General features: G+C 36.9%; 1 protein-coding gene across 2 annotated transcripts in view; it reads left to right on the top strand.

Moving 5' to 3' along the window:
* The window catches only part of Rbcn-3A (rabconnectin-3 alpha), a 164161-nt gene that overhangs the window by 67570 nt on the left and 73523 nt on the right, over window positions 1-23068 (top strand). For both annotated transcript variants that reach the window (XM_083140900.1, XM_083140899.1), the window contains exons 22-33: window positions 97-260; window positions 3408-3544; window positions 5506-5648; window positions 7291-7394; window positions 7771-7885; window positions 8380-8554; window positions 10756-10883; window positions 12143-12309; window positions 12489-12641; window positions 14770-14971; window positions 17417-17691; window positions 19846-20109. In XM_083140900.1, the coding sequence (XP_082997026.1) occupies window positions 97-260; window positions 3408-3544; window positions 5506-5648; window positions 7291-7394; window positions 7771-7885; window positions 8380-8554; window positions 10756-10883; window positions 12143-12309; window positions 12489-12641; window positions 14770-14971; window positions 17417-17691; window positions 19846-20109 (2027 nt within the window). The remainder of the gene's footprint in view (window positions 1-96; window positions 261-3407; window positions 3545-5505; window positions 5649-7290; window positions 7395-7770; window positions 7886-8379; window positions 8555-10755; window positions 10884-12142; window positions 12310-12488; window positions 12642-14769; window positions 14972-17416; window positions 17692-19845; window positions 20110-23068) is intronic.

Here is a 23068-nt window from a genome sequence, read left to right as displayed (position 1 = left end):
GTCTAACTTAACAATATTCCAAACTTTTTGTAAGGAGTGTATATCTTTGTTAAATTATACAGTGCTTAACAATGTTTTGTTTTTTGATTGTTGTAGGAGGGTTATTAGCTGTTCCTAGCTTCAGCACCCTGCAGTCCCTGCGAAAGTCCATTATAGAATGTGGTAACGTGTGCCCACTCATTCAGAAACACTTGGTTCAGCTAGATTGGGTTTCAAAGGAAGACGGTTCACATATTCTCACTGTAGGAGTTGGCAGTAAGGTAAATGCACTAACACACACGCGCACATGTGTATATGTAAATAGAACCTGGTAGAAAGTAACCAAAAATGAAAACTTTAACATGTTTTTGAATAATAGTTTTTCTTGTATGTACGCATTGCTTGTATTGTAGAATTATTTCTCTTGTAGTCTACGGTTATTACAAGCATAAAAACACAGTTTTTCGTTGTGACATTTCAGGAGACACACGGTCCCTTCATCAGACATTTATTTTTAGTTTGACTAAAGATGCAGTTCAATGGTTAAAATTTTTTTTAAACAAAAAAGAATCAGTTATACAATGAATGTTGTCAATGTTACATTGTTGTAATATAGCAACATAACTGTAAAAACAAGCAGTCTGTTTTATTTTTATTTCAGGCAAGTAGTCTGTTTTATTTTTATTTCAGATAAAAATTGTGATCACATTATTTTTTATTTAAAAATTGTGAATCCCAAATATCATCAGGCCATTCAAAATCATCATTGCTTTCACAGAGTTTCTTGATGTGAAATCTTTTTTTATGCTTGTAATAACCGTAGACTACAAGAGAAATAATCATTTTGAATGTGGTAGCTGATTACTGAGTTTCTTCCACTATCACTAACATGAGAACCGTACAAAATTCCTGATGGGTATTGCAACAAGTGAGACCAAAGTGTAAAAGCACTGGGCATCTCTAAAGCTTGCTTGCTTTTTTATTTAGTCCACTTATGCACAGAAAGACTATTCGGGACTGGACCTACAGTTTAAAGTGGGATCCGAACCATTGTGTGCGTACTTGGGTATCAAACCCAGCATCTCTAAAGTGTGCAACCATACTGACAAAGAATAATTACAGCCTACCTCTATGGTGAAGTGGTTAGCACAGTGCACTATAATGCCAGGAGTCCTGGGTTTGAATCCCAGCCTGGACGTGGTTATTTTTTGTGACTGTCCATCAGTTTCAATTAGCGAAAAGTGGCAGAAAAGCAAAGTAAAATAAATCAAATTAATCAATCAATCAAAGAATAACTACAGTAAGGCATATATTTTGTAGTGATCTAACAGTGATATATTTTCATGTGGAATATAATACATGTCACTTATCATGTTGGCACACCATACTACCTACCTATGCTTTGTTATACATGGAAATTCTGGATATATATCCCACAGGACCAGTTCTCGAAATGGAGAGGAACATGGAGGGAATGCTGTCCTCCAGTTAAGAAAATTTTTGTAAAGAATCCCACTGCGATGTCATGTTTATCCATACAAGCTTCCCCCAAATTCAATCAAGCAACCCCCCAGCTAGAATGCTTGTTTTCTGTGAGATATTAATTTTTCTGCACATAGTGCAAGAGCCAGCTGTTCTTGTAGCACTGTCTTCTCGTACAAATTACCATGAATTGGACAGCTGTGTGCATGACATTTTTCACTATCTCCTGTTGCACGTTCCCTTGGAATGCATGACAAGTGACATGTGCTCTATGTAAATAAATCTATTGGGTCCCCTACAAAGTATCTGTACCCAACCTTCGTGGCAGGGTGGTTACCAGAGCATACAATGATGCCAAGGATCTTGGGTTTGAATCCCAACCTGGGCATATATGTTCTTCATGAGTGTCCCTTCATCAATTTCACTCGTCCTCATCTTGGCGATTAGACAGAAGTGTCAGAAAAGTGAAGTAAAATAAAACTAATCAATCAATTAATCAACAAAATGTGTCTTGCTGTAATTTTTCTGTGCTTACATTACATGCAAAGTATATTGAAACATTAAGGAAATGTAGAATATTTAGCTTCCAAATTATGCCTGGATTGCAAAGTTTGTTCAGATTTTATAATCCATTGATCCAGAATAAAATTTTGCTGAGATTTTCAGTTACGTACCTTCCTTCACTTCTTAATCTATGTAACTAGATGTGGCCATAGAAATTCTGTGTACTTTCTAATGTGCATAAATGTTGCCTGTTTATTTATTAGAAAACAGACAAAATGATATAATTGTGGAAGCAAATTACAGAATATTTATTAAAGTATTGGAAAGGTAAAGTACAAATTGGCAATCAGTATGAACCAATATAGTCAGCCATATTGCCAGCTGTGCTCTTGTATGTCCATTTTCAATAACTTTTCAAGATCTGATTGAACTTTAACATATGCGGATATTTAGTATGCTTCAACATTTGCACAAAACAAAAAACGTTGTTGATAATTCAAACCACTTGACATCCAGATATGTCACTTTGGAACGTGATGCATTAACATGTGCATAAGATGATAATGGCATCAACTCTTGTTGGATGATCAGTGGAGTTACGACAAAACAGCATTCAGCTTATGATATGTCATCATCAGCAGTACCTAACAATTGATTGTTCCCCTCCTTAAATTTTGTATCATATACGGACAATTTTTATTCACATTCTAACAACATTTGTCACTAGTTCATAATAATTTTAAATTGCTAAAAGAGCTGCAAGGTGCTGGCAGGAGTGTGTTATGCTGCTTAGTGATGCTAATGGTTGTCAAGTTCTTGTTTGCATCGTCTGATTGGCCATCATGGGATTTGGAGAGGGGGCTAGAGAACTGTGTGTGACACACTTGATGAGCAGCAGTAGCTCAGTCGTTAGGACGTCTGACTACCATGCGAAATACCTGGGTTTGATCCCTGGCAGGGGAGAACCAGGTTTTTCCACCTGTTCAAGTGGCTCTGGCACCCACCCAGCATCGTGTGAAGTGGTTACCTGGAGGAAACTCAGGGAGGGGGATTAAAGGCAGCCAGGGGCATGGTGCTAATCACATCACCCTCACCTTCAGCCGTGGTCAAGAAAGTGTGGGGCCCTAACTTCACAGCACAGGGGAGCACTTTACTTTTTTACTTTTACTTGACACCCACTTCTTTAGAAAAATTACTCCTGCCAGCTGATTGTAAGGCAAACAATGACAAGACACCACCAGGGTTCAATGTGACATCAATTCATTCCAATGAAGCAAGTGAACCTTAGAAATTCATAGGGTTCGAATTGAGAAGCAGCACAGATGCAGGAAATATTCTGGGAACTACTACTGGGTGTGTACTGCATGCATGTGATAGTAATGAAAGAAAATGGTTCTTCTTTAACGTATTGTGACTGTGAGGAGTTCTTATCTATCTTGCAGATAATGCTGTTCACTCCAGTTTCAAGTGACTTGGCACAGGCTAACATGAAGGCAATGAAAGAATCACAATCAGCAAATAGGCCCATGTTGAGAAAGGCATCGTCGTTGGCAGTTTCCCACTTTGTTGACGAAATCAGGTAAGAGTATGACAATCATGCAAGAGAAGCACTATGTAACTTTCAATGTGATTAACAAAAATAACAGTCCCAAGAGGCAACACACATGTAAAAAAAAAATTAGAAAATGAAGCTGTCACTTGACAAGAATTTTTCTAGATATCATTCACTGCTGATTATTCTTCCAGATGATGCATAATAGAAATAGCTGGCCTCCATGGTAGAGTGGCTAGCACAGCATGCTATGATGCCATGTGTCTTGTGTTCAAATCCCAACCTGGGCATGGGTGTTCTTTGTGAGTGTCTTCATCAATTTCATCATCACCCATCCTCATCTTCGTCATTAGCCAAAAGTGGTGGAAATGCAAAGTCAAATAAATCAATCAAAAGCATAATAGAAAAATGATCATATTCATACAAACACCTCATTTCCAGAAATTGACTTATTTAGGGCTAGCGAACTCTTAATGCACAGTGCGGCAATTTGAAATCGAGACTAATACTGTAAAAAATAAACAAGTCTTCATAGAAAATTACTTACCTTGGATCATTCGAAGTCCTAGGACCCTCCTGCATCCACACATCGTAGCACAATGCCTACCAGTGCATGAAAAGATTGCTGGAATTGTGTAACACTGTTTAAAATCCATGTCGTAGCCTTCTTGATTGTTGGTAAATCATAAAAGTAGAAACATTTCAGTGTAGATTTTGGGTTAGGAAATAAAAAATATTCACATGGAGCCAGATCCGGTGAGTAGGCAGGGTGTGACAACACATTGAGTCAATTTAGTGCCAAAAAGTTCTTCGCAATCACTTGAAGCAGATGCCAGCTGCCATCATCCCGATACTCGGGCCTCACACGTGTTAATTCCTTGCATCAAACATTTCAGTACCTCAAGATAAAATGCAGCAGTAACAGTCTGAAATTTCAGTCTTCAGTAATGATTGTCCTCACTTTCTGAACTAATTTTGATGTTCTCACCGTCCATGCTACACCTGGATGCTCGTCTTGTTCAATTTGCTCCCGTCCTTCACTGAAAAGCCTGAGCCATTCAAATACACACGTATAGGATAAACAATTGTCCCTATAGACTTGCTACAACATGTGAAACATTTCCACAGCAGTTTTACCCAAGAGCGCACAAAACTTGATGTTTGCTCTTTGCTCCATGTTGAAATTTGAAATCACGACACGAGCCCACATTTAACAATGCCACAAGCAGCAATGTCGGTCAAGGTCAACGAGCTCTGCGTCGATTGTTTGTGAGATACCCGTTACTTGTTCACACCACAGAATGCTTGCACAGTGGTGCTACCTACCAAAAAAAGAAATCAGTCTCGATTTCAAATTCCCGCACTGTGTATGATTTTAAGGCAATTAGTAGGATTCTGTAATATTGTGTGTGTCATCATTTCTGTCTTTTGTACAAATACAGTAGAACCTCCATTTAAATTTTTTTATAAATTGTAAATTTTTCCTTATAGTCTTCAGACTTCCACTAAAGCAACACATTATAAATTTTTCTACTCTTCAAGTTTTAAGTTCACTGAAAAGAAATAATGTTTTATATAACCAGCACATTTTATCATAAAAGATTCAAAATTATTGTTCCATAAACTTCTTGATACTGTTAACAGTTTATCCTTCATGTCATGCATTGCAAGATTTATTTCTGGTTAAATCTCATAACTCCTTCATGGTGTGAAAATTAGTAAAATGTACTGTTGATGTTTGTAAATAATAAACAACATGTGTTTTGCAAAACAAGGAATAAAACATCATCTTATGTAAAGGTTTTTCTGCTGTAAGGAGCAGTGAATTTTGATTGCTCATACAAAAAAAAAAAATACCAATGATGACCCAGGAACTTCTTAGTTGTTCTGGACAATATTTTTAACAATTGTTGCATGTACAAGCACTATATTTGTTGCTATTGCTGGAGTTTAGTATACAGCCCAGTTTTTTCACCTTGAAAATCTAGATGGATGAAGCTGAGAAAAATTGATCTCCATACAGCTGATGGCCTGCTTCCTTTGCCAATGCAGATTTCTTGGGTCAGGGACGGGATTCTTGTTGTTGGGATGGACAGCGAAATGCACGTTTATTCTCAGTGGAAACCAACAGGTGAGTTACGATTATTTCTAACTTTTCTGTGTACGTGTGTTTCCTTGATTAGTCTAATTAACGTGGCTCTCATTCACAGAAGCTGGATTTTGGTCTAAAAGTCCAGTCACGATCAAGGGTGACTCTTTGCGATGACACCCGAATGTCAACCTTCCTTCCATGTAGTACACCCTGGACTGCATTTTGCACACTAGTGAGGCTCTGATATCTGTACTTGGCCGGTGTAATCCTCCTAGGAACTTGTGTTGCATGCTTATGTGTTTGTGATCCATTTCATCTTATCACTAGAGGCATACATATTTCGTTTTTGACGAAAACCCGAAATATGAAATAACATGCTGTAATATTCATTTTTCATGTTTCTGAAAGATGTGAGGTGCATTTTGCTACCCTGTTTTGTCACGAAATAATGCGAAATGAACTGCAAAATGCGAAATATACTCTTAAACACGAAATTTATATACCAACATGACGCTTTCTGAAGTCTGAAGTATCCTGTGAGTTATGCAAATCATACAGGGTCATTACATGATTTTGGGACACTTGCATTGATTTTTCATGTTTATGGAACCCTATCATGTTGTATATCGTTGTAAAGCTTGAATCCTGCAGTTTCTGAATATGGAAACAGTATTCCATACAAGATAACGACACTAATGTGAAATGCGGTTGAAATAAGTTCATCAAAAAATGAAGAAAAGAAACGTTCTGATTTTTATGGTACTTTAGATGAAAGAAAACATAAGGAAAAAAGATAATAAAAATTAAAATGTAGTACTGGCCAAATACTATGACATACATGGAGTGTGTAAATTCCTTTATGGAAGAAAACTTGTGCTGCTAACTGCTATTTGGAAGGTCCTGAATGTGCCTCGTATAAATGTTACATTAGTCACGGAAAGAAAAAGTATATATTTAAAAAGGAAGGAATGTGCAATTGAATAGGTATGACGTCATTCACTCTTGATCAGCATAGCAACAAATTTACAACCTACAACTAAGAAAGCCATTTCTTGAAACTGGATTGTACTGCACATTATATACGAGATATAATTTTTTTGTCACTTTTACCCATCCAAAACCAGAGTGCGCAGTATACATGCACGCGCACTATGCTATACATATTTGAGAAGCAAAAATGGACCTCTTTACACAGGAATAAATTTAATACTCTGCTAACTACATAAATGAAAAGTTTATTTTGTGTAATAAGTGCAGTTTTAAATCAAATTTAGGATTATATTCACAATTTTATAACCAAAATGTCATTTTATGTAGCACTTTTGATGTGATTATTCACTGCTATAACACCGAAATTTTATTTTATTTACTGCTTTTGAACCCAAAATAGACTGTTTTTGTACCGATTTTTTTTTATTTTACCAAAAATATGTGCCTCTACTTATTACCATTCATCCTCATCTTCACGATTAGCCAAAAGTGACAGAAAGTGAAAACAAATAAAAATAAATCAAATCAATCAATCAATCCAGTTATAATCAGAAACATGTATGACATATACTGTTAACTTTCAACTAATTTAGAAAAATGATTGATTTCATAAGTGTGTCTCTTGGTTAAATACAAATGTGTATGTAGAATATTAATCGCATATTTCCTAAACTCGATTGTACCTTTTTAGATGGGTTTGTGAGTAGTGTAAGGCATGCACTCACTCGCCAAGAATCAGATGAATTTCAAGACTCGAGGAATTTGAGAGATGAAGATCTTTTGAACATTGCTCAGGTTTGTATTATATCTGATCTTTTATTTTAATATACCATTAGAATATTAAATGCAAAATAATCCTGTAGAGAATGGTAGGTGTATGAATTCATTGAAACTTCTACATCATTATGGAAGTCTATATTCAGTTTTTGAGTACTATTTCATGTGAAATCAATAAGCTTGCAATCAGTTCATCTGCTTGAATATTTAAATTTAAACAAAATAAGAAACTTAGAATAATGTAATGAAGCTGAAAACTTCGGAGCACAACTAGAACTTCATTGAATAAAATTTCTAATTGTTGTATATGTAAATTGTCTTATTTGAATTCGAATTTCTGATGCTGTGTAAAATATAGAAACAAAGTTGACACATTTATCTATCTTTTGAATAGGAAACTTCACAACGAAGGTTAATAAATGTCAGTTCTATTCCCCACCTCAACCGAGTAAGTTCTATGAACATAATGCTGTCTGCAGACAACAAAAAGAAACGGGGAAGTGTTCAAGGTATGTACTGTTTCTCTCTCTGTGCATTCAGTGTGATGAATTTTTAAAGTTAGCATTGTGTCAGTAATGCGTAAAATACGAAAGAAAAAGCTTTAAATGTATGTAATGTCCAGGATATTTAGACTTTGCTTTTGCACACATTACGAGATGTTCAGACTCCGGTATAGTATCGGCCAATATGACAGAATAAATTGCAAAAGATCTTTTCCAATACCAAAGTACCACTAAGATCAGTATGTGTTCATCCTAGTATTCCTACACTGTGGTTTTGAAAATAGCTGAATATGCAGTTTCCTTACCTCTGCTTACACACATTAATTAGTGAAGTAATTCTTCATGCAACATTTGCAATTTCATATCATATCAGTAGAATATAAATTACCAGTTATCAGTAAATCTTAAGCAGATATTGGCCAAAATATCATATTTGTTCTTTCTTTTGGTGGTATTAACATTTTTTTTTGATTGTTCAGAATGTTGTTTTTATGCAACAGGTATTTCTCAACCCGACACCTCAAGCAGTATGGATTACATGCCAGATTATGGGCTGTTTGAAGCTAGTCGCATTGCGTGTCCAGTATTACCTCAGTACCACCCGAAGCAGTTAATGGAGTTGCTGAACTCAGGGAAAATTCGATGGGTCAAAGCTATTCTTGCTCATCTTGTAAGGTAATTTGTATAAATGATTACCAACTAACCTTTCTTAATGATACACTTTGGTGGTTGTACTTTTATTATAAAAACCATAAATTAAATATACGTACTACACACTCATGGTGGTTCCATCGGTAGAATGTCTGAATGCTGCATGGGACATGCCCTGGTTCGATTCCTAGAATGAGTGATTTCAGGTAGGAACTTTTTCCAGCAATATCTCTGCATGGGATGGCTCTGAGGTTCATCCAGCCTCTACTGGGGAGAAGGGAGTGGGGTGGTATACGCAGCTGGAGCCTGGTGCTGATCACATTATCTCCACAAAGTGGCCCAGCCAAGATCATGAATGTGCAGGAGTATCTTTACCTATACTGTTACATAAACAAATATTATATTTCTTAAACTGGGAACATTTCGGTACTCCGCCAGTATTTTTTAAAATAATACATCATAGTAAAAATATGCATATGCATACATGAAAGAGAAGGGGAAAAGGGGCCAGAAGGGTATAAATCAAAAATTGAAGGAAACCCAGTAAATGATGCAATAAACACTTTCCACACAAATGAAAATCAATATTTCATGGTCTGCCTGTATGTTCACTTTAGAATCACAGATTCAAGGATAGTGTTGTGCAAACAGTGTAACCAGTTGAAGAGAAAACTGTCTTTCACCACTGTTTTGACTGTTTCTTTGCTGTATAGTTGGTAGTGGATTGAATAAATATGAAAAGTGTCTGGGAAAAAAATGTGTCAGATTCCTTTCTATATTTGGAGGTTCGGTGGCCGAGAACATTTAGAGGTCTACTTTTGATCTCACCACCAAAGTTCAAGTTTCAAGTCCCAGCATGGGTGTTTTTTGTGAGTGTCCTTTCCTTAGTTTCATCTCACTCATCATTATCATCACGGGTAACTAAGGCAGGCAGCAGGGGTGACCTTGTGGTAAGGTGTCCAAAAGTCAAGCTCTCTTCCATGTAGTACTCCACGGTAACTTCATATTGCAGGCCAATTTAGATTTTGTTTAGCAGTGAATGAATTAATTAGTTTTAAAAATTGAGTATGGAATATTAAGAGACATTTTATTTCCTTTTTAGGGGTCTGCCCTAAATTTTGTTTTAGTTTAGTATAATCTGACAGGCCAAAATAGCCTATGAGGTCTGACAATTAAGTTTGCGAACTTATCCTAGAAAATATGCTACATACCTGATTGCTGAATAGCACTGTGGTCACCTTCAAAGTACTTCCCTTGGGAAGCTATACTCCTATGCCAGCGCCTACTCCACCCTTCAAATCAATTTTGGAACTCTGTTTCTGGAACGGTCTTCAGAGCTGTCATCGTATTAGCCTTAATGTCCTCAATGTCATCAAAATATCTTCCTTTCAAAACTTGTTTGATCTTCAGGTAAAGAAAGAAGGCATTGGGGGTAAGGTCAGGTGAGTATGGTGGGTGGTCTTTCAAAGTTATTTGTTTCCTGGTCAAAAACTCCCGTACAGACAGTGCTGTGTGCACCGTTGCATTGTCGTGATGCACTGATGCCATGAGTTGTTGGCGAAAAATTCCAGTTGTTAGTGTCTCATTTTTTCCACGCAATCCTTTGCATCACTCCCAAATAGTACACTTGGTTAACTGTTGTCCTGGTGATACAAATTCATAGTGAACAATCCCTCGGACTATCGCACAATTTGACGAATTTGGCAATCTTTTGGTCAGTTTGCCTCGTTACTGGCCACCCTACCTTTTTTTCATCAGTCACTTGTTCCCTCTCCTCAGAAAACTGTTTAATCCATTTGTACACCGCTGTTTTCTTCATAGCATTCTTGCCGTACACCTGCACTAGCATTCCCGTATTTCACTCCCACTGTTGCCCAGTTTCACCAAAAATTTGATGTTTGTTCGTTGCTCTAATCTCATCTCAGTCATTTTCACTACAGCGCACACACACACAAGCACAAACAACAATGCACACCACTCAGCACAAATCCGCCACGTGTCAACGTGAACACTGCTGTGAGATTCTGAAATGTCAAAGTTACAAAATCTTACAGAGCTGCTTGTATAGTGCTGCCAGCAGTGCTAAACGGTGGCAAGTTTGCAAACTTAATTGTCAGACCTCGTATGTCTTAAAGTGCCCAGTATATAAAAGTCAATCAATAAATTAGCTAAAACAGCAGAAAACTGAGACAACAAAAATGCAAATACAGTTTCTATCTTTTCAGGTGTATTTCAGGTTCTTGTGCAGTTCGACAGGGTTCGTTGGTTCACTCAAGTACAGACGAAGAGAATCTTGTAAAGCAGAAGGGATGGTCACGGTCCCGTACTTTATCTGTCAGTTATGGTGGACCAGGTACTTTTTAACATTGTCTTTGAGTTGTTTTAAGATGAGGCTTGAAAGTTAATTAATCATTTATTGTAATAAACAGGTCTGCTTATTGTACTTGTATTCATGATAACAGATTATTCAGCATATATGATGATTAACATTTTGATATTGACATGTTGGTCTGGCAGTAAAATGTTAATAAAGAAGTAATTGATTTCCATAATTTATGTAGTAAAAATGTAGGTTCATGTATTCCATGACTGGTAACTTCAGAAGCATTACAGTGTGTTGTCTATTCTTAACTGCCTCAGTCACCTAGTGCGTTGTGTGGTCAATTTATGATCTGCCACTAGAGATTGAAGATTCAAGTTCCATTTGATCCTGAATGTAAATTTGTGAGCATTGATAAAGAAACTTTTTCGCTGGAAAAGATCGCAAATTCTCAACCATTATTCCCCTTCATATGTTCCAAGAGAGGGGACAGGGGGCAAATAGCTTGAGATTATGTTTTTAGCATTGCCACATGCTTGTGTCCTAGTGCCATAAACCATGTAGAAAATAGAAAAAGTTTGCAGAATCAAATGCAATTATTCACTCACCAACTGTGTGGTGCATCTGCCTTACAAGAATCAGTAACATCAGTGTCCTGAGTGGTTCACACATAGACAAGACGAGAAAGGAAGAAAACCAGATTTTTTGTCTTTGATGCTCATTAATTGTAATCTACTGAAACAATTTCCAGTTTGTTCTAATTGTGCTACCTTGCATTCCATTAATATTGAATAAGGCCAGCCATACACTGGATTTAATTGACATGATGTGATGAGCCATTTTTGTTGCGAACTGTCTCAGGGAAGATTTAACATTAGTCTTATGGGCGGCCGCACACTGGACGAAACATTTGACTCGTGTCACATTGTGATGGTTTGCGGCAAAACAACAAAGGTCCGTGGAATTTGGTATTGAAATTCATAGATTCAATTGGAAACATGTAAATTGATACATTAATTCTGATGCATCATTACCTGCTTTCAAAATTATAAAATACATACCTAGACCTATAGCTTACATGGATGAAATCTGCAATCAAATTTTAGCTAACAAACAAGTGACTCGTCATGTCATGTCCCATAATGTTGCATGTGGTCATGTTGTGTAGGATCTGGTGTGCGGCTAGCCTAACACTTTATGGTAACTTCTTACAATCTCTTGCTGTCATTGTAAGAGCAAGACCCACCAACATATTGCATTGATATTACAGTTGATTACACTTGCTTTCATAGGAACATCAAGTCCACTAGAGCAGAGAGGATCCACTACTATTATGCCTGAAGAATTGACATTGGATTACGCAGAGATTACTTCCATCCCACCATTGCCCTTGTGGACACTGCTTGTTGCAGACAAAGAAACTGCCAGCACTGGAACTCAGTTGAGTGATGATCAACAGGTTAGTGAGATACAAATTAATATAACTTTGATTTTGTTTTTGCTTTCTTTATCGTTGCATTCATCATAAATGTTGTAAATTCAGTTTGTTTTTAAGTTAAGCTTCGTTACACATTCTTCATTTAATATTCTTTTATGTGCACTAGTTATTTACAAGTTATTTCTTAACTGTTTTTACAGGATTACAATGAGTTGTTTGATCCCAATCTGAGTATAGCTGAGGAATCGCTGGATGACTTGTTAGAGGATGAACCAGATTCACCAAGGCGGCAGGACCGTCGTCCCTCAGCTATTATGGAAAGACAGTGTCTATCACACTTTGGTCCTCGGCAGGTAAGAAACTTGTACACAAACAAGAATTGAATCAGTTCCTTTTCATTGTGAACATTCCTTTTTTTGTTTTGAATAGAATTAACTTTCCATAAGAATCTAATATACTTACCTATTTCATCAGATCCAACCCCACTGTAGGTTAGTTGTGCTGACCACGTGTCACCCCGTAACCCGTAACTGGTTGGATGATCTCCCACCTGTGAGTCAGTAGGTAGGCTGTTAGGCCACAAGTTATTAACCCCACTGTAGGTCCAGGCCTAGTTAAGTGATCTGTGCATAAAGTGGAAACTGAAACAAAACTTTTGTTTTTCAAAATTTGTTCTAAGTTTACTTCATGCCCAGATAGGCTAATGAGTACTGAACCTTCAGATTAAAGTGAGATCTGAACCACTGAACCATGCATATCAACTGAGAATTCAACCTGGAACCTCCTGATTAGAATCAGGAAGGCCCAGTTCACCTAAAAAGGCAGACTTTAAATAAGAAATGTGAGTAATACAGGTCTTTTTCCTAGTATCAACATTCTATCATCTTGTATATGACTCATTGAAAGATATAGTTTGATTTACTGATTTTTGTAACTCCATGAGATATTTCTGATTTATTGTAAAAGTCTTCTATTTAAGCTTATTAAACAAAATATCTTCTTCAGCACAAGCACGTATTGTAACAGTTGGGCTGAAAAGTTCATAGGCTGACTCATAGATAGCGTTACTAGAATTAAATCCATGTGATTTTTACTTAGTACTAACCTTCAAAAGATACGTGTATAAATTTCACAGCTGCCGGATAATTAGTTCGTGAGATATAGCATTGTGAGTGAAGCAGCTTTTGTTATTGTGAAAAAATGGATAAAAAAGAATTTTGTGTGTTAATAAAGCAGTGCTTTTTGGCGAAAAAAAACTACTGTTGAAGCCAAGGCTTGGCTTGATAAACATTATTCGGACTCTGCACCAGGAAAATCAACCGTTGAGAAGTGGTTTGCTAAATCTAAACGATGCGAAATGAGCATCGAAGACGATGCACGCAGTGGACGCCCCAAAGAGGCTGTTACCGACGAAAACATCAAAAAAGTCCACAAAATAATTTTAAATGATCGTAAAGTGAAGTTGCCCGAGATAGCTGAGACTTTAAAAATATCAAAGGAACGTGTTGGACATATTGTGCATGAATATTTGAACATGCGAAAGTTGTGTGCAAAATGGGTGCCGCACGTGCTCACAATCGATCAAAAGCAACAACGTTTTGATGATTCGGAGCAATGTTTAGAGATATTCAACCGTAATAAACACAAATTTTTCCGTCGATATATTACAATGGATGAAACATGGCTCCATAACTACACTCCAGAGTCCAATCGACAGTCAGCCGAGTGGACTGCACGTGATGAACCAAATCCAAAGCGTGGAAAGACGCAACAGTCGGCTGGCAAGGTTATGGCATCAGTATTCTGGGATGCGCATGGTATTATATTCATCGATTACCTCAAAAAGGGCCAGACCATCAACAGCGATTATTACATAGCGTTGTTGGAGCGTTTAAAGGATGAAATCACGAAAAGACGGCCCCATTTGAAGAAGAAAAAAGTGGTTTCATCAAGACAATGCACCGTGTCACAAATCAATGAAAACGATGGCAAAATTATATGAATTAGACTACGAATTGCTTCCCCATCCACCATATTCTCCAGATCTGGCCCCCAGTGACTTTTTCCTGTTTGCAGACCTTATAAGAATGCTCGCTGGAAAGAAATTTAGCACTGATGAAGAGGTAATCGCCGAAACTGAGGCCTATTTTGAGGCTAAAGAGAAATCGTACTATAAAAATGGCATCGAAAAATTGTATGACCGCTATAATCGTTGTATCGCCCTCAAAGGCAACTATATTGAATAATAAAATCGAATTTTGTCAAAAAAATATTTTTTACTATGTTAGCCTACGAACTTTTCAGCCCAACTGTTATCATAATATGAGTTAGTAATATTTTTCTTAATAAATCATTCTTTGGAACCATTTGTTTACACCCCCTCCCCTGCTTTACACAAACACAAGTGTGTTTCATTTCATTACAAATGTTAAGTTTAGATGTAGTAGAAAATATGATTCAGACAATTTTTTCAATTCCCAGGCCCGCATGTTGTCAAGACTCCTCACGCACACCCATCTACCAGGATTATCGAGCTTGGATCAAATGCATCTCTTGGCCTTGGCGGACACAGTGGCTACTTGCAACACTGATTTTGCAGAGCGGTTTGCCATTGATGCAGCAAAGACTGCAATTGCAAAGGAAAACTTGTCAGGGTTGCCTGATGGTGAAATCCCATCTACTGGTTAGTAAAGCAAGTTTCAACCTTTCTGTACATTTGTTACATTAAATTACTTCTTTAGTCAATTAAGATTTCAGAATTTTCATGGAACATTTACAGTTTTATACCAGCTCAGTAGAGTATCGGTTATTGGTTTCTGTAAATTCTGTACTTTGTCAGTATTGGTAAAAAATTCATATTGGTCCATTCTTAATACATTGGAACCTCTATTTTGTTGTTCAGGGGACCAAGCTGAAAGGAACCTTAAATGTGGGGAAATGTAAAATTGGGGAAAATTTGATAACATTTTGCTATTTTGGAACCATCAAGATTGAACATAAAATTGTGGTTCCATTGTATAATTATATTAGTGATAGACAGGTTCATTCATATGCTATCAGTACTGATACGGTTGTCAGTTTACTAGTAAAACTAATGATAATTTTACCAATGCAATATGTCCATAAATAGCCTGTAATTTATTGCCATTTTGTTGTTATACAGGGTGTTTCACTCTGTCCCTAATTTTCGCTTACAAAAATCAAACTATTGGTCATAATGTAATGAAATTTGCATTGGAGATGGCGCCATTATCTCTAGTCCTTGCATGGACATACATGTGTGTCTGGGCGATTCTGCCGTGAAATGCCAAAATGGAGTCCATAAAGGTGTGCCAGTGACAATTTATTGCACAGTTTGGGGTCAGGAAACTGCCTGCAAAGTCTTCCATTCAATATTAGGTGAAGAAGCGGGAAACAATTGTTGGATGCACATGAAGGACGACATCCAAAACTGCCAGAAGCAACAGCGCAGGAAGTTAAAACCAGATTGCTGGCCTCACCAAAGAAGTTGTTGCTTAGACTCTCACAGGAAGTGGGAGTTTCCACAAGCACATGTCAACAGGGTGCCAAAAAAGCAAAGCTGTATGCATATCATGTTACTACTGTGCAACAATTGCAAAAAGAGTCAATTAAGGTGAGGTGTGACAATTTCGCACCAGGCATGCATTTATTTAAATATCGTCAGAATGGACACTGCTACTAAAGAAAATCCACGCATAATTTGAGAGCATGAAATTCTCCCCATGTTGCAAGTGGAAGCAGTTTTTTAAAGTTGATTATTAAGCTAGATACCATGTTTGAAAAATATGATGAATAAGTATTTACAGAATCCCATGTATTCCTTATGGAGAGACAACTTCAAATTCAAGTTACGGCTAAACAAATGGGAGTTTCAACTCTTTCTAGAGTTCATCTGGATCCTCTACCCAATCATATGTTTTTTTTTCTGCCATTGGAAGTTTGATATCCCCATAAGTGTAATTCATTTCTCCTTGCCTCCTACATCCATCCTGGCAATGTTTCCAAACCTGATGCACATAAAAGAGCTCAATCTTACCTTAAATTGAGCGAAAGTTGACTTTCAAGGAGCTAGATTTACGAAGGCTGGACAAAGTGCCTCCCATGGTAATTTTAGTTGTCAAGGGGGTGGATAAGGCTGCTATTACTGGTAACTTTAAACTGATGGCAATCTATTCTTAGTTTTCACTGCCTAGATGTGATTGCATCACCCATCTCAATAATCCACCGATGGTTGTATGAATCGAAAATAAGGGATTACCGGATAACAATATTGTCATCTTTACCTCAGTCAAGGTGCTATATAAAAGTAGCTGGGGAGGTAAGAGTGGGTGGAGCGACGCAGCCAATATAATATATCACGTCAGTTGCAAAATGTATACGCATGGCAAACAAAAGTTGGTTTATGTGAACCAAGGCTAGTGATGACATCATAGTGGGACAGGGGGTGCCACAGCTCACAGCCAAACCAGTGCACGAAAGAGCCATATCTGGCCCCAAAGGAACTAAGTTGGCAACAGTGCTCCCAGCTGCCTGAGAGAGTAGGACCTAGAGTAAATTGTCCCTCACCCTCTTAAGAGACCACTTCCGAAACTCGCTGTGACGTTACCATGTTTCTCATACACAAGGTATGTCCGTAGCAAATTTCATGACATTATGACCAATAGTTTAATTTTTACAAGCTAAAATCACAGGCTGAGAGAGAGTGAAACACCCTGTATTTATGGATATATACATGTAATTCATTTGCCGTAGTCTTATAAAGTATATGCCTAAATATGCAAGTACGTTCCCATTTCAAAGCAAAACTCTTTGCTATACCTTGTTTACAGACATTAAGTAAGGAAGTGAATGTACCAATCATGTTCTTCAAAGATCACGTGCAATATTTATAAATGTACTACACTATGTTTCTTCTTTTTTGTTGTTGTTATATTGATGTAATAACTAAATACTATTTTGTATCTTGACATTTTCCATGCCCTTTTAATCAAGGGTCTATGGAAGAAAATTCAATTCAATCAGTATCAGTAAATGTTATATTGCTCTGCAAAAAAAACATATTGGTCCATCACTAATATGTAAAATAAAAATTCTATTTTTTTAATAGATTCTCTGGATGACTGTGGTCTACGTTTTCTCCTTGCCATGAGACACTTTAGTTACCTTTTGAGATGCTTGCCTTTTGTTCAGAGAGCCCAACTTCAGAAACAGGGTGTAGGTACAGAAAATATAGTTTGGGCATTCCATTCTGAGAGTGAAGAGGAGCTGTTAAATCTCACGCCGACGTATACGAAGGGAAACATCAAATGGAACACACTGAAAGAAATTGGAGTTGGTTGGTGGATTCGTAACAACACTGTTCTTCGGACATGTATAGAAAAGGTAAGTGTAGTCAAATCTCGATACAATGATCTTTCTCAGTTCCTGGGAAAAGCGTTGTTATTTCGAAGGGGTCGTTATAGGAATTTGCACCAATTTTCAGCTTAAACTGAGCTCAAACGTACACAAAGATTCCTAGGAGACTGTAACACCATTTTTCCTGGTAGTTATACAACCTGTTATGCACAGGATGCATGCTGTGAGAAGGAAAATTGAACATGAAAACATTTTCACAAAAAAAGGATTTAAAATAATGGTATTTTCTTTTAATTGTGCACAGTTGTTGCTCTTCCATGAAATTCTAATTCCCGTTTGCACTGAGACCTACGGAAAGAAAAACAATCTCTCGTTTATTGCAAGTGAAACTCGAAGAAACTTGACACTAGTCACACTGGCACAGCAAAAGTCTGGAGAATGAATGTTGGATTTTATATAAGTCTGCATTGTCTGTTACAAGATTAACTGGTAAGATAAGATCTCTCAGGAGACACAACACAACCTTTCTAGGCACCAGACAAAAAAAAAAGCACAGCTGTAAATTTCGTTCTGCTTTGGCTGTGTAAAATACATTGTAAAATGAGTCACGTTTTCTTTGCTTCAACCAACTTCGTATTCATTCCTCTCCCCCATTCCAAGCAGCAGTCCAAACTCTTCCTTGGCATTGTAATCCAGCCTGAAAAAGGAAACACGCAACTTGCGATCTGTTTCCTAGAATACATTAAATAGTGTCGCACTCGATAATCATTCAGGTTTAGAATTGGATTTCACTTTAAACTGTATATTTACTCCCAATTAGCCCATCAGCATAAAATGAACTAAAAATAAAGGTCTATGAAACCTGCATTTTCAGATATCAAAATGGGAGATCGTTATTTACTCTCACGTTAATCAACGATTTAATGTTGGATTTAGGAGTATTCTCGATGTCAAACACCTGCTCCTCCAAAAGTTTTCCCCTTGAATACCGTTTCTTTTTTAATCAATCTCAGCGTCCGTTCCTACATTGAGCATTTTTTTTCCACATGAATGGTTCTGAAGAAAAGCAGCAATTATATTGTATGCATTTCCTTCCAACACTGCTGTGACTGTTCAGGAAGTTTATTCTTGTGTCAGATGCAAAATGAAATTTACAGTTTTTGTTATCAGGAGGTGCAGAACATGAAGTTGTTTTAGCCAGAGATCGTAATTCGTTATCTTCCGATCAAAACAGCTTTGCAAGATTCAAAACCAAGATCTTTTTCCTTCGTGCTGTATGAGTCGTTGCTGTTATCGGCAAGTGACAGCTTTGCAAACGCTAAACGAAACACTGGCGCCAGCTGCAGCGTAAAAATAAGGAGAACAACTTAGAAGTTAATGATAAAACAGCAACTTTTGAAGATGTAACATTTATCAGCAGTGTGAAGAAGAGAGAAATGACCCTTGCTTTACATTTACCATGCAACAGACAATGATACGGGCAATATTTTCTATGCAGACAACAGTATTAAAAAAAAAAAATACACCAGTGGTGGAGAATGAGCTGGGAAGGGGGGGTCACTTTTTTTTTAACATGTCCTGTTTTTTTTTGTTTTTTTTCCCAAGAATGTATCCAGAACTGGTTGCCCCCATTTTACAGAGACTGTCTTTATGACAGTGAACCTGTGTTGCTACGTTTAACATGTGGTCAAGAATTTTTGCTATTTTTTTTTTTACAGTAGAGTGAATTTACATTGTTTTTACCTGTATTTGGATTTGATAAAATTGAATATTTGGAAATCTAAAATTGAATTGAGTTGTGGTAGGATTTGCTCACTTCGTTTCTTAAGAATTACATTATTGCATGCATTTTCCAAGTACACCTAAGTTGGAGGTGATTATACAAATGTTAAGAAAACTGAAAAAGGGTCAAGAAGAAGTCAAGAATTTTGGATTTGTAATTTTGGTAGACACCCTGTAAATATGCAGCTTCTTTTCTATTGCAAAAGTTTGATTCATCTGGTAACATACATTTATTAAGAAGGTCAATAAATCATTTGGAATTTTATATCGGCATCGGCCAAAATTTCATATCGGCCCATCCGTGAAATATAATAGCTTAGAATAGAAACATTATATTTTCTGATTGCAACAGTAATAGGACCATAGATAACTTCCATATGTTTTTATTTCCTTGCACAGGTAGCTAAAGCAGCTTACCAGGCAAAGCAGGATCCATTAGATGCAGCCATTTTCTATCTAGCCATGAAGAAGAAGAACCTTGTCTGGGGTTTGTTTCGATCCAAAAGAGACGAAAGAATGACCAAATTCTTTTCAAACAATTTTGCTGAGGACAGGTGGAGGAAAGCTGCATTGAAAAATGCATTTGCCCTTTTGGGTAAGCAGCGATTCGATCACGCCGCTGCTTTCTTCTTATTGGCTGGTGCTGTGAGAGATGCCATAGAGGTGAGTTTCTGATCAGTTTATTTTTTTTTTCTCTAGAATAAAGTTTAGAAGCCTATATATTTGTGGTGAATAAAAGAGCAAGATTTTGATACAAAAACTGAACACATTTCAGGATCAAAAGTGGTATTAAAATAGCATTTTGGTGTTAAAATGGTAAACAATATCCTACATTTGATTTAAAAACTGCACTTATTACACAAAATAAACTTTTCCCTTCTAATAGCACATTTATGTAGTCAATAGAGCATTAAATTTATTCATGCATAAATGAGTCAACTTTTACTTCTCAAATATTTACATCAGAAATAATCAATTTTCCATGATTTGCATAACTCTCAGGATAATTCAGATAATTATAAATTGGCATTTTGGTAAATAAACTCCAAATTTGGTGTTTAACCACTTGACTACCACTACGTACGTACGTCCCATACGTAGTCGAGCCTCCATGCTCTCCTACCACTACGTACGACCCGTACGTAGCTGGTACTATTGGCCGAAAGGGAAATATTCTTGCATGGTAATGGCCAAGAAAACGTACAAATGCCTTTGGTCGGGAAGAACCGAAGTCTACGTGTTGCTGTGACGTCATTTGAGCACGTGACTATCGCAAGCAATGAGGAAAGCATGCTCATTACGCCATCTGATGCTCAAAGTATGTAACCGTGCTATTGAGGTGACCTGTATGTTTTCGTTTTGTTGCATATTTTGTAAAACAAAAGCAGAAAAATATGGAGGAAGAGGATAGTAGTACGTTGGATTATGTTCCGGAAGAAGAGGATTCAGATATATCCGATGTGGAATATGAGGCAATGTCTTGTCTGTCGGAGTTTGGACATATGTGAACGATCCTATCCACGTGAGAATTCATCACGTTTTTTTTTTTTTAAAAAAAAAAAGAATAATTATATGAATAATAGAGTTAAAAAGAAATAATTGATTGATAGATTTTGTTTATTTTACTTGGCTTTTCTGCCATTTTTGGCCAATTGCGAAGATCGGGAGGAGCAATGATATGATGATATTGATGGAGGGATGCTAACAAAGAACACCTATGCCCAGGCGCAGTGGCGCGAGTGGGTTCCCAAACAGGGGCAAGGTGGCAAAACTGGGGGGGGGGGGGGGGGGGAGAGACAATGACTACATTTCCCTTTGTATACAAGATTTAGCATAGAGTGGCGGAAAAAAAGTGGCGAGATTTGGGGGGGGCAACTGCTCACCCCCTTAATCGCCAACAATGCCCTGGCAGGGATTCGAACCTGGGGCCCTTGTCATCGTAGCATGCTGTTATACCCAATCCGCAGCGTAGGTCAGCATTAAAAAAAATAAATAGTAAGTGACGAGTATGTTATCCATTTCTTTAATGTGAGAAACATTTATGAGACTATTATTGAAGTATCATGGTCGTGGAATCCTTTTCTCTATCTACAGGCGGGGATTCAAGGGGTTAAGAGTTTATTTCACATTTTTCAGTTCATTTCGCATCATTTTGTGACAAATCATGGTACTTAAATGCACCTCACACGTTTCAACAACATGAAAAAGTAAACATTAGAATGTGTTATTTCACTTTTCATGTTGCCATCTAAACAAACTATTCATTGGCTATTTGCATAGTTCATGAGCCAATTGGAAAATTTTGGGAAATTTGAAGAATTTTCGTTTTTTTGTTTTTTTCAACAACAACAACAACAGTGGGTGGCATATGGCAACAAAGAGTTACTTAACCATTTAAGATAATGTAACACGGATATGATGACCATGTCTGTGTTGTTAATTTTAGAATCCAGTTTGTGCATCAAAAATTCCCAGCAACTGGCGTATCATCTAAAACCTAATTTCTTAGTTGATTTTATTAACGTGCTGTATGTATACAATTAAGTTAAGTGACTTAACTAGAGAGACCTATGTATAAACAGGAAAAAAAAACTTTCATAATCTTTGTTAAATGTACTATCCAAACACTCACCTGGAGAGAGTGAGGAAATAAAGTCCTAGTTCCAACTAAAATTAATCAGAACTAAACTGCTTAGCGCAACACCCTTTTAAGGACCAAGGTCTGCAAAGTAGCTTTTATTATATAGCAAATCAGGCTAAAATTTCACAAGAAATGCAGTGGTGAAGGTTTCTTCAATATCTTTAACCAGTAAAAAGGTATGAATGAATGCTTTTACCCATTTCCTCCTCTGTGAGGTGTCGGAAAAAAGTATTAAAATGCTTCAGTAACGCATCGATATCATGCTGAGATCTAGGGCGAGAAGTTCACGAGCCATTGCACATGATTTTAATCAGCTACATCCCAGAAGAGTTGAATATTATGAATGGTTGTCTCAACCAGTGTGACACTTCCATTGACAGTGACAAGGTTAACATATGACTTATGGTACTTGTTAGTAATGAAGTGGTTAGAATACAAAATTCATACTTCTCACCAGGGCTAATAAGTAGGGGCATGCATATTTCGTTTTTGACGAAAAAACTAAATTTGAAAAAACACATTGTAGTGTTAATTTTTCATGTTTTTGAAAGGTGTGAGATGCATTTTGTGACCATGTTTTGTCACGAAATAATGCGAAATGAACTGCAAAAAGCGAAATTAACTCTTAAACACGAAATTTAGGGTTTATTCACCGACGCAGCACCTTCTGAGGTCTGAATTATCCTGAGAGTTATGCAATTCCCGGAAAATTGATTAATTCTGCTGTTAATATTGGAGAAACAAAAATTGACTCCTTTGCACAGAAATAAACTTAATACTCGGATAACTACATAAATTGGCTATTAGAAGTGAAATGTTAATTCTGTGGAATAAGTGTAGTTTTTAAATCAAATTTAGGATTATATTCACAATTTTAAAACCAAAATGTCTTTTTATATACCACTTTTGATCCAATTTTTCACCGCTATAACACCGATATTTTATTTTATTTACCGCTTTTGAACCCGAAATTGACTCAGT

Source organism: Lepisma saccharinum, chromosome 19, assembly GCF_977018435.1.
Source record: "Lepisma saccharinum chromosome 19, izLepSacc3.1, whole genome shotgun sequence".
Taxonomy (NCBI): Eukaryota; Metazoa; Arthropoda; class Insecta; order Zygentoma; family Lepismatidae; genus Lepisma; species Lepisma saccharinum.
Note: the sequence above shows the minus strand (reverse complement) of the source record. Positions and strands in the feature narration are given on the sequence as shown.